General features: G+C 44.5%; 1 protein-coding gene across 2 annotated transcripts in view; it reads left to right on the top strand.

The window, feature by feature from the left end:
• The first annotated feature begins 769 nt into the window (after positions 1–769).
• LOC115085319 (E3 ubiquitin-protein ligase RNF125-like) overlaps positions 770–12,405 on the top strand; it is a 36,281-nt gene continuing 24,645 nt past the window's right edge. The window contains exons 1-2 of one of the 2 annotated variants that reach the window (XM_029591188.1): positions 770–1,320; positions 11,075–11,228. In XM_029591188.1, the coding sequence (XP_029447048.1) occupies positions 1,064–1,320; positions 11,075–11,228 (411 nt within the window). In that variant the 5' untranslated portion in view covers positions 770–1,063. The remainder of the gene's footprint in view (positions 1,321–11,074; positions 11,229–12,405) is intronic. The other variant, XM_029591187.1, reaches the window with a different exon arrangement.

The raw sequence follows: 12,405 nt of genomic DNA on the forward strand, positions 1-12,405 counted from the left end.
GCCGCTAAGCAGTTCTCACAGTTTTCAATGCACATTTTCTGCTCCTAAAATTCCTTACTGTAGCAGCAGTAAGTCTTGCCTGCAAAAAAATGTTCATTGAAAAATGCTAGTAAAACTGTTCCTTTGGCTGAACGCAGCTTTCTCTATCAGCCTGGGTGCTGGGAGTAGCAGCTGTTGAAGAGATCTGGTAACCACATGCAGCAGCCAAGGTACTCTTTAACTTGCTAAACCAGTTGCCTGCACTCCACTAACTTCTACCTTCTGCACTTTTGTAAAGAGAGCTAGTTCATTGTGGGTTGTGTGTCTCCCCTCCCTCCCTTATTTTTTAAATTTGAAAGCGAGACTGGTGAGATTTTAGAGCTTTCCTAGCTCTTTTTTTTTTTTTTTTTTTTTTAAACATCTGAGCCCTCCTCCATCCTCATGCTCCCTGGACGTTGGTGTGCCTCATTTGTTAAAGTAGCTGTGCCTTGAGCTTGAAAAAGCTGGGAAATGCTGGCCCAGGTTGAGTCACTTTCTCTCTCTATGCCTCCAGCACCTAGCTAAATACAAGCGGTTTTTTTTTTTTCTTAACTGGCTTCATGGTCATCAATACATTCAATGATCTTCATTAAATATTCTTTCAACACTGCAATTTATTCAGTATGATTATTTCCCTTTCTGTATTCCACTAACCATCCTTTCAACCAAACGCCAAGAGTGCTGCAGCCCCAGGCGGAAAAGGCCCTGAGGTTCTACCCTCGGCTTGAAATAACAGTCTGTCTCAGGGAAGTTTTAGGAGCCACCCCATGCGAGGAAGGCGCCATTTTTGGATCGACTAAGATTAAGAAGTTGTGTGTGTGTGCTGCAAGTCTGATCGAAGAGAGTTTGTTTTTGTGTGTGTGTGTGCTGTGAGTCTGATCGAAGAGAGTTTGTTTGTTTTTGTGTGTGTGTGTGCTGTGAGTCTGATCGAAGAGAGTTTGTTTGTTTTTGTGTGTGTGTGTGCTGTGAGTCTGATCGAAGAGAGTTTGTTTGTTTTTGTGTGTGCGCTTGCTGTGAGTCTAGCCGGGCGTGTCCGGTTTTCGGGATGGGAAGGGCAGGCCCTGCCTGGCCTGGCTCTTTGTCCGGCTCCGGGGAGGGGCAGCGCTCACGTGAGAGCTCGGACTGCGGCCGATTCTCCCTGAGCCGCTGGAGGACGAAGCGAGCCCCGGCGATCGGCATGGGCTCGGTGCTGAGCGGCGAGAGCCGGGCGGCGGCGGCGGCCCCGCAGGGCGACCCGTGCTTCGATTGTGCCATCTGCCTGCAGGTCCTGTACCAGCCCGTCCGGACGCGCTGCGGACACGTGTAAGTGCGAGCCTCGGGGCAAAGCTGGGAGGCATGGCGGCCTGCCAGCTCTGTGGCTTGCAAATGCAAGGCATGGGGAGGAGTCGTACGCGATCTTTTAAGTTAGCGTTTGGGTATTGCCGGCGGGAAACCAGAGCCGTCTTTGTTGTGATCAGGTGTTTCTGCAAGAATGAAGATCTTGCTCTGTGGGCTGGAACTTAGCCAGGGTGTATGGTGAATTTCAGCTGTGCCGGGATAGGTACCCTCTGATTGTCTTCCCCACGTTCTTTGCATACGATTTAGAAACCTCTTGAAAAGGTAGCAGTAGCACAGCAGGGGTAACATTGCGCATACGTTAACACCAGTTTTCAAAGTGCATTTACGCCTATAAATCTGCTTTGAAAATAATCCTGGCAAAACTGCACGCATCCTGATAAATTTACTATTTGGCGTGCATAATTTTGTGGAGACAATTTTATCCATAAGCTTTTTAAAATCCAAAAGTATGGGTGCAAATTGCAAATCCTGGAACATATCTTCCCTGTGTGCATGAAAGAAAGCACATGGAAAAGTTGGTCACACAATTTTCCAAAGGGCCATTATGCGCCAAAAAGCACTACTTTGCCCTCTGAATTATAAGTAAAACAAGGATACAAGAGATATGTAAGTCTCAATGTCTGGATACAAGAAAACATTTGAAAACAAGATTTTAATACAAGCTGGTTATATCCTTTGAAAAACAGGCCCTACTTTCCCTAGAAGAAAGGTTTGTACTAAGTTGGCAAGTGTTGGGTTTTTTTTTTACTTTTTCTATTGACATCTGGCATTCCCAACTTCCTTTTTTTTTTTTTTTTTTTTTTTTACCAAAACATCTTTTTTTTCTTCAAAGAGTTCCCTTTCTGCAGTGCATTGTGAGTGATTAAAATCTCATTCTCCAAATTTCCTTTTTAAAGCTGCAGTACTTGCTAGATTTTTCAAAATATGTATTTTGTATGCTATTTTTATGGCTGTACTCGTTTCTATTTTTTTTTCTTATATTCTAATATCTCCTTTCTGTTTATTCTAATATAAACATCCCACAGTTTTCCAACTTTTTGAATAGCAATATTCATGCTTTATCATAACTGCAGCTCACTGGTTTTAAAAAATCTCCTAACCTTGTCCAATTTTAGGGCCATATTCAATAAAACCTGCTTTTCCATAGGCATAGAATGGGAAATTTTTCTTTCTTTTTGAATGAGAGCTTTGATATGTTTGTGTTTTATTTCCCCCTCACATGTTCCAGTGTTAAGGTTCGCTTGGGGTTCTGGCAAGGATCAGCATGGCAGTGCACCATTTGACAGTACGATCCTTATGGGGGGAAAAATACTTATCGCACTAATATCACTTCAGAAATGAAGTAAAAATTATATTGCAAAAAGTGGTAATATAATTATTTTTCATTTTAAATGTAGGTGAAAACCAGTAATTTTAAATCTATTTTCTGGTTTCACTGTGAATAGATATTTTACATGAGAATTACTGCTTATCTGCCTCTTTTTGAAGTGGCTGTGTCAGGAAAAGCAGAGCCTGTCTGTCCAATCTGCACACATACATTTGATATTTCAAATTGTAATAATTTTGTCTGGATACAGAATAAATATAGACGACAGAGGGTGACTTTATAAGTTAGCGAGTAGGGCTAAAGTCTGCTTGTAACTTGTGCAGGTGATTGACCCAGCACTCATACAGATTAACTTGTGTTCACTTATGGAGGGCTTCATTGATGCAGGGTAATATAGGAGCACACTTTTTAAAAATCCAGGCGCAAACAAAAGTACGCTGGATTTCAATAGATAAGCGCGTAGCCACGCGTGTCTTTTAAAATCCGGGGTCGGCACATACAAGGGGGTGCACATTTGTGCACCTTGCGCGTGCCGAGCCCGGCGCGCGCTGCCCGTTTCCTCCGAGGCCGCTCTGAAATCGGAGCGGTACTACGCCCCCGGAACGTCCCCCTAGCAAAGCCCCGGGACTTGCGCGCGCAGGGTTTTTTTTTTAAGGGTTACGCGCATAACTTTTGCACGTAACCCTTTTAAAATCTGCCCCAAAGCCTTGCTGCAGGTCATGTAAAAGTCCATGTGCTTTTACACACACTGAGCCACAGGCTAGTTCATAATTGCCATTTACACACGTAATTGACTTTGAAAATGACCTCCCTGTAAATTGGACCTGTCTGAAACCTGCCCTCCTCTATCTGGCTACAAGTATGCTTGGGTTTCGATAGCATCTGCATGTGTTTAGCTAGTTTTAAAAAGCAGCATTCACGGGGGGAGGGGTGTTCAGATCAGTGGAGGAAAAAAAATGTGTATGCATGGGATTTCCAAAAGGATGTTTGCTGTTGTATCCACCTCCGCCACTTGTCCAAATAGCAGATACAGAGTACATGGGTACTTTTTTTTGGCATGCATACGTTATACTAGCTACGCAGGCTATTTGAAAATTGCCCCCCAGAAATTCAGTTCTCTAGCAGACCAATGCAGTACAGTGCGCCCAGCCTTATTCTGTAAGGGGATTGGCATGTCCACACCCCCCCCCCCCCCCCCCAATGAAACAAATAGTGCTTATCATGTGCAAATGCATGTTGATGAGGCTTAGCTATTCTCCCCACGATTAAAAAAAAATAAAAAATGTGTGCCTGACGTGCATGTTTTTACCCTCAGAGCAGGCGTTGATTTCTGAGCAGCTCAAAAAGTGAACAGAAAAGCAGAAAATACTACTTTTCTATACTTCCTCTGACTTAATATCGCCACAGGTTAGGAAAAGGGACGCTCATAAAAATGAGCGTCCAGTTTCCTAACCCGCTGACAGCCACCTCTCTTGGGCATCCGCTGCCAAGGAGGCGCTAAGGGCACACATTTGTCCCTAGTGCCTCCTTGGCAGCGTGACCCCTCATCTAAATATTTGATCGCAGGTGCTGAACATTGAGAGCCCATTTTCCGTGCTGATTTATTGGATCGGCCTGTCAATATTTATCTGAATTTATCCAGAAAATCTTGAGCTCTAAATAACTAAATTATAGTGACCAGTGTGAGCGAGCATTCCTTCATTCTTAATACCTAGACTCAAATAGTAAAACAGAGACCTAGATTTATCATTTTTCTATAAAAAGGGGGAATGGTTAGGGTAACTTTTGAGATACCGCAACACACTATTAGAGAGAGACTCTTTATAAGGCTCTCATATAAGTAAACTATTTATACCACTGTAAGAGGGGCAACTAGTAACTTGGGAGGAGGCACTTTTACATGCACAGTCAGAGATACGAAAAGCATGGTACACATCAGTGAAGATTTGATGTGATTTGGAGTGATGAAAGGTACACATTGATGAGATTTGTACAACGTATTCTCAACCTAGTATGATGCACTCTCTACCTAGCTGCTATCAAGGTAGGTTGAGAGTACGTTGTACAAATCTCATCTGTGCGTACTTTTCATCACTCCAAATCTTCACTGATGTGTACCGTGCTGTTCGTACCTCTGACTGCATGGAGAAGCGCCTCCCAAAACCTAGGCCACTACCAAAAACTCACTCCGAGTTACTAGTTGCCCTTCTCACAGTGGTATAAAAACTGACTAATGTGTTTGCCTTCCCAGAGGCGCGCTCTCTCCCGCCCGGGAGAGAGAGAGAGAGAGAGAATTTAACCCCAGGAAAAAAGGTGTAGTTATTTCCGGCGTTAAATCATGTGATAGCGTGCATTACGCCATTGCACGCAACATTAAGCACCCCTCATTTTCATTTACTCCTCCCACTTGACAACATTTTTAAAATTTGTATACACATCTCGTGATGCGTTTATTTATTGCATGCATTATGGCGTTATCTCGGGCATTAGGGCCCTAATGCCCACGATAAGGCCCTAACGTGATTTCCTAAATGACCCTGAGAGCATCTAAACCAGGGGTCAGGAACCTTTTTGGCTGAGAGAGCCATAAACGCCACATATTTTAAAATGTAATTCCATGAGAGCCATACAATATGTTTAAAACTAAATATAAGTAAATGTGTGCATTTTATGTAAGATCACACTTTTAAAGTACAATAAGTCTCTGAAAATATTACACCAGGCCTTAAGACACCAATACATCTCCTATTAGCAAAATGGACCAAGTTCAGGCTGCTATAGAGTCCTACACAGAAACTACACGCCAGCAGAAAACCTCACCTGAATCACATGCTGTCCCTCACCTAACATAGAATAAAGAGACCAAAACGCATAACAAGAAGCATGCAGAAAAAACTGAATTGGAAACCGCAACAAGCCAGAGTCTCTGTATGCAGTGTAACAAAGGAAAAAAGAAACATCACCCATCCTTATAAAACAAATCAAGAAATATAAAATCATCAGCAGTAAAACTGTACTAACAAAAAGAACATATTTCGAAACAGCTGATGAGTGGAATATCCAATAATTAAAAACTCATATAAAACATTTCCAGATACCAACAAAATATTTCAAAATAGCAGACACAAAGACCTAGTAATGAAAAATAATAAGGATACAAACATTTTTTTGCTCTGCATACCTGGGAACGTTTGATATCCAGGTGTCCTGAGATTGTTCTGAATTAGCAGGAGGTGGGGTGGTTTGCTTGGAACTTTCTCCTCTCTCAGTCACATACCAGCGCTCTCTCTCACTGGCTCTCAATGACACACCTATACACACATGCTCTCAGTACTCACATATACACATGTTTTTTTCTCTCACTTATATAGGCTCTTAATTACACATTTACACACATGCTGTCTATCTTTTCACGCTTACACATACACACAGGCTTTCAATCACATAAATACATGCTGTCTTTTTCTCTAACACACAGACTCTCATTCACATGCTTACAAACATGTCCTCTCTTTCTCTCATTTACACTCAGGCTCTCAATCACATACTCACATGCTCCCTCACCTAAATCAGCTCTCAATCACACACAGACACACATGGTCTCTCTCTTACTTATACACACAGGCTCTTAATCATACATACACATGATTTCTCTCACACACAAAGGATCTCAATCATACACACATACTCTTTCACACAAACAGGTTTTCAATCACAAACTTACACATACAGGTTCCCAATCGTAAACTTACATTCATGCTCTCTCTCTCACAGGCAGGCTCTCAATCACAGACATACTCTCTTTCACATGTACAGGCTCTCAATCATTCACATACATGCAATCTCTCACACACACACACACACACACACACACACACACACACAGGCCCCCCCCCCCCCGCGGCCCGGAAGAGGAAGTGGAGAGTATCGGGTGCCTGCGCGGCAAGAAGAGGCCACGCTGGTGCGCTCGGCATCGGCCCGAAGAAAAGAAGACTGCAGCGCGGCTCGGAGGAAAATGAAGAGGTTCAGCCGCGGCCGATGGGACTCCGCCTCCGCGAGGGCTGAAAATGAAGAGGTTAGCGTTGGGAGGAGGCTGCTGCTGCTGCCGCGCGTTCCCGGGGTGGGGGAGAGAGAGTGAATGAGCGAGCAAGCATGTGTGTTTGCTCGCTCATTCACTCTCTCTCTCCCCCACCCCGGGAACGCGCGGCAGCAGCAGCCTCCTCCCAACGCTAACCTCTTCATTTTCAGCCCTCGCGGAGTCCCATCGGCCGCGGTTGAAGCTCTTCATTTTCCTCCGAGCCGCGCTGCAGTCTTCTTTCTTCGGGCCGATGCCGAGCGCACCAGCGTGGCCTCTTCTTGCCGCGCAGGCACCCAATACTCTCCACTTCCTCTTCCGGGCCGCGGGGGGGGGGGGCGGGAAGAAGAGAGCACGCCGGTGCCGCTGACTCCAGCTGTCCTGCCGCGTTCCGCCCGGGCTGACAGCATTTTAAGCCCAGGCGGAGGAGGACCGGGGAGCAGCTGGGTCAGCGGGAAAGTGTGGCGACTGTCTGCGAGCCAGATGCAGCCCTCAAAAGAGCCATATCTGGCTCGCGAGCCATGGGTTCCCGACCCCTGATCTAAACCAACTCATCTGCTAGAAATAATGCTCAAGCCAGGGGTTACCGTTTCTGTTTTAAGATGAATTATTGCACATTTATATTTCAGTCAACTTTGCAGATGCTTTCTCTTGGTTAAGCTGCAGAAGTAGGAATTCCCTGACCGGTAATGATTTGTTCTAAAATCAGGCTGCTGCACAGGCCACCTGCAAGCGATGTTCGGACCCTCATAAAGTTATTGTTGAAGGTAAAAAAAAAAGCCCTCAAGGGCTTCACTAGAATTCCTGGTGGGCCTGTACGGGGAAGGAGGCAGCATAACAGGTAACCCAGGTCCTGCCTCTACCTAAGCAGATGGCTATATCCCAGAGAAACCAGGTATGTCACGCTTGAAAAAGAATGTTTGATGATCAAGCAGAAGGGGTCACCGATACACTGGTTAAAAAACCGTGCACCTCTAAAATGGTTACAAACTATGAAGAATGTTAACTCCTGGGTATGGCTCTCTGTCCCTACTCATTTGAGATTTTGTATTGTCAATAAAAGAAATCTGCATTCACGTATTCTATTTTTTGACGAGGGCATAGAGAATTGGGTTTCTGTCCACCATAGGGGGAAGCTATGTAATAGGATAGTAATCAAAGCTGTTAGTGCTAGAGGAAGACTACATGGGTTTAATGAAAGGTCAGCGTCTAAACCTTGCCTGTTTTGCACGGGAGAGAACCTGGACAATGGGCAGATTTGCTTCTGGGTGCCAGGGAGCAAAGCCTTCCTAAATGGAGGTGCCCATAGTCAGGAGGGCCTGGGATAGCGTTGCCTGCAGTGATCATGAAGAGGCACTGCTGATCTCCTGAACACCTGCAGATTTTCTGCCTCTCAGCACACTGCTGACTGTTCTACCTTTGCTAGTTCTTTTGCATCCCTGTTTACTTTGATGTCGAGCTGCTGTATTTTTGTTTTCTATTTAGGTTGCTGACAGCTCTATTCTTCTAGGGGAGTGCACTGGAAAAAGTTTTTTGTTTTGTTTTTGTTTCATTTGTTTGTTTACCCAAAATGAATGTACAAACAAAATGAAATGAAAAATGTCCCTCCTGCCCACCAAACCTGTAAAAATAAGTGTCCCCTCTGGTCTGGACCATTTCTAGATCCCTTCACCTCTCCAGCCTCTTCTTACCACAACTGGGAAGGGGGGGGGGGGAATTGTCTTCCATGGACATGAGTAATCCCCAGTTGCTCCTGCCCCGCAGCTTCAAGTTTTCAAAATGGCCACCAATTTACTCCTGGGGGAATTGTGCACACAAACATTTAAAATTCTGCACACACAAACTTAAAATTCTGCATACTTTATATTGGTCAAAATAACACAATATACATGACAGTCTTTAAATAATTAATTTAAAATGTAATACAGAAAAAAGTTATTACTTAGGTGCAGAATTTAAAATATTTTGAGCAGAATTTTCCTAGAAGTTCACTATAAGAGTGTTCCTTCCACTCTCTTTCCCTACTCTCCTGGCCGCTTTGCCTTCTCAGGCCCCAACTCCTCCACCTGCCAGTATCTCTCCTCTCCCCCTCTAGGCTCAACCCCTTCCACTCTATTGCCAGTCCCAGAGTTTGACTCCTTCCTCAGTACTGCCCCTCACACAGGCTACCTCTGTCCCTCCCTCTCTCACACACAGGCTTCCTATCTCTAGTGTACACACACACACACCCTCATACAGACTCCCTCCATCTCTCTCTTGCATATACACCCTCACACAGGCTACCTATGACTCTCTCTCACACACCCCTTCACATAGGCTCTCTCCCACACATACACAATCCCTTCACACAGGCTCCCTCTCTCACAAAGAAGCAAGCACCCTCACATACACACAATCCCTTTTTTTACACACGCCAGCTCCCAATCTCTCACCCATATACACACTCCTTCACAATCTCCTCACATAGGTTCCCTCTCTCTCTGGCACCCATACTTAGGCACCCTCACATATGTTCTCTCTCAATCCCCAGGCTCGCAATCACACACACATACACCTCTACACACACTCTCACCAGGGCCTGCTCCATCTTTGCTGCGAGCGGCATGTGCTCTGCTCATGGCACGCAGAGGCCTTCATCTTCGCTGTGAGCAGGATGGACTCCGCTCTTGGCATGCCGGGGCCTTCATCTTCCTTGTGAGTAATTCTGTGTCGCTGTGAGTTATTCTATGTAGAAAATGGCAATTCTGTGCGGGTGGGGGGAATTCTGCGCTCTGCAGTAGCACAGAATTCCCTCAGGACTACATTTGTACAACAGTCTTAACATTATGGCACCAGCCTTGGGTTGACCAGTGGCCATTTAGAAAAGTGAGATCTATGGGGTAGGAGCGATTTTACAGAGAGGGTGGTGGATGCACAGAGCAGCCTCCCAGTAGAGGTAGTGGAGACAAAGAAAGCATCTGAATTCAAGAAAGCAAGGGGCAAGCACAAGAAATCTCTGAGGGAGTGGTAGGGATGGTAGAGCTGAGTAGTTGTTGTGGATGGGAAAACAAAATAGGCTGTATGGTCTTTTTCTACTATCACATTTCTATGTCTATATGAGTGATCGCCTATAGGCAGTCAAGCTTATACAGCAGACGGCTGGGAGATATTCTTAAAGCTGCGGATAGTGATGGGGGCAAGAAGAATGAGGAGCAGAGCTTAGAGCAGTTTGTAGTTGGCCAAATTTGTATGACTGATAACTGGTAGATAGCTTTAGTTGAAGTAATGTAAGCAAAGGGCAATTGAGCAGAATGAGTGAAGTCAAATGGTCCTTATCCGCTGACATGTACAATGTAACAAAATATTACGTGGTTACTTTGTGATCTTTGTAGTATAGTCTATGTGTGAGGCTGAAAAAAAAGAAAGGGACACTTTTCTGGGTATCACTTTGCTGAAATCTCAGTGATCAGCCCCTTCAGCAGGATATTTGCATTATAGGAAAAGCAATTAAAGAAAACCACAGTATAGGAAACGAGGCACTGTCAAGCATTTCTTGGCATGACAAGCATTTGAAAGCCTCTTCTTTGTTCCAGATGGATGGCAGGAGGGTGGAGCTCTCATTAGAAAGAAAGCTTTGTGAGAAAATGATAGCATGGGATTGATATTCAAAAACTTGCTGAGCAGGTAAGATCTACCCGGTTATCTTTACCTGGATATTCAGCAGCATTAATCTAGCTAGTTGTGTGGCTGAATATCGGCTAAATCCACTCGCTAAAATTTCAACAGGTAAATTTAGGCCTTCCATTTGTGTGTCCGGTGGTACCTGGTTGCATTTTGCAGATTAGCATTGAATATCTCGATAACTGACTACATTGAAAGCCTGTCCCAAAAATGCCTCTGACTTGGCCCATTCTTTACCCAGCTAAGTTCGTGCAGTTTGCGATTTTACTTGCACAAACTTGCCGGTAAAAGAGGCCACATTTTTTGCATGGATAGTTACCCAGCTAAAACCCAAATTATAGACGGGTAAATCTTTCAAAGGTCGAACTCCGCTGTTCCTGCCTGCCACTTAGGGAAAGGTGACAGAATTCAGAGATCCTGCACCCATTTGCAAGAGCAGTGATGGGAGCATTAACCCTCGAGTGAATGTGCCAGCTTGATCTGCCTGCAAAACAGCACAGCACCAAACTTTCTCTCATCCCACGTTAGTGGAAGCTCGATGATGCTGGCCAACAATTCTTTCAGATTTTTCAGGAATGTGTAATGTTCAAGAATTTGTTGATACAATTGTGATATATTTTGCAATAATCCATCTGATGTTTTTGTGTGCTTTATAGGTTTTGCCATGATTGTATCGCTAGAAGTTTATCAAACAGTATGAATGCATGCCCTTACTGCAGGACACATTTGTCTTCTGAGGGAACACCTGCTTCTGACATTGTCAAGAAGATGAAAACCGTGTACCAGAACTGTGAAGAGTGTGCAGAAAAGGTCTGTAAATTTAAAGAAGGGACTGCAAAAATAAATAAATAATAATAATAATTAGCATGGTTATTATTCAGGCTGTTTTGCTAGTGTTCTGTTTGAATTTCATGTAATGTGTTCCAGAAACTTAAAATACTGTACATAGGTTAAAACGTATGTGTGATATTGTTACACATTTGGGTTTTTCTACCCTTCCTACCCATGAAACCTTGGGTTTAGTGGCAGCAAATAACAAAGGAGGATTCACGCAGGAAGGATCCAACACCCTTTAGTATGTTTACATACTTTAACATCAGTAGTGCGTCAATCAGAGTTAGCTTACTCATGGTTTCTTGGTCTACCAGTTCTTCAGTGAAGAGGTGTTTTAGCTATACTGCTCCTCTTCAGCACTGAGGATGCTTGCTCTAGACAATAGTGTTTGCTCCACAGCATACCCGCTGACTTCTAGCAGTGTTCAGTGGCAGGCATGGTCAGATTCCACTGACCCTATCTGAGTACAACTGCCCCTCCTGGTCCTGTTACTGGCTGGGCCTCCCAGCCTCTTCAGCAGGATGTCGCCCCACCACCACCCCGCTATATGCGAGTTTCCCTCGCTATATGCAGGGATCTCTCCTCTAGAGAGTCCCTATCACCTTCCTACAGAGCTTCACACTCTCCTGACTCTTAACATTGACAATTCCTAATTGTCGCTAAATACACAATAAACTAATACTACAGCAACTTTAATGCTAACACTCATAGTTTTATGTTTTTCTCTCTTGGTTCTTGGGTTTCTCTGTCCTCCAGAAATTCCCTGATGTCCACACCCTCCCAGCAGGCCCACTCTCCTCCCATTGGCTGTCTCCCCTTTCCTGTATCTGCATACAGCCTCAGAGGACAGATTATAGGAACTTGCAGAATGGGAAGCAACAGGAAGCGAGGGAGGTGTGGAACAGCACAGCAGCAGAAGAAGTGGCCGCAAAGTGACAGTTGTGCTGAGTCCCTTCAGCACATTACATATCCACAGCATTATTAAGCATGTAACACACGTAACTGTTTAGATCAGTACAACATACACAACATTATCAACAGTACATTTCTTCTAAACCTTTTCACAACACACACAGTTCACAATCTCTTTCTGTGCTTTGGTCACAGATAAGGTTCCTTTAAGATATGGGGAGGCCAACTCCTCTTACAGGCC

The sequence above is a fragment of the Rhinatrema bivittatum genome, chromosome 2, assembly GCF_901001135.1.
Source record: "Rhinatrema bivittatum chromosome 2, aRhiBiv1.1, whole genome shotgun sequence".
In the NCBI taxonomy this organism is placed as follows: Eukaryota; Metazoa; Chordata; class Amphibia; order Gymnophiona; family Rhinatrematidae; genus Rhinatrema; species Rhinatrema bivittatum.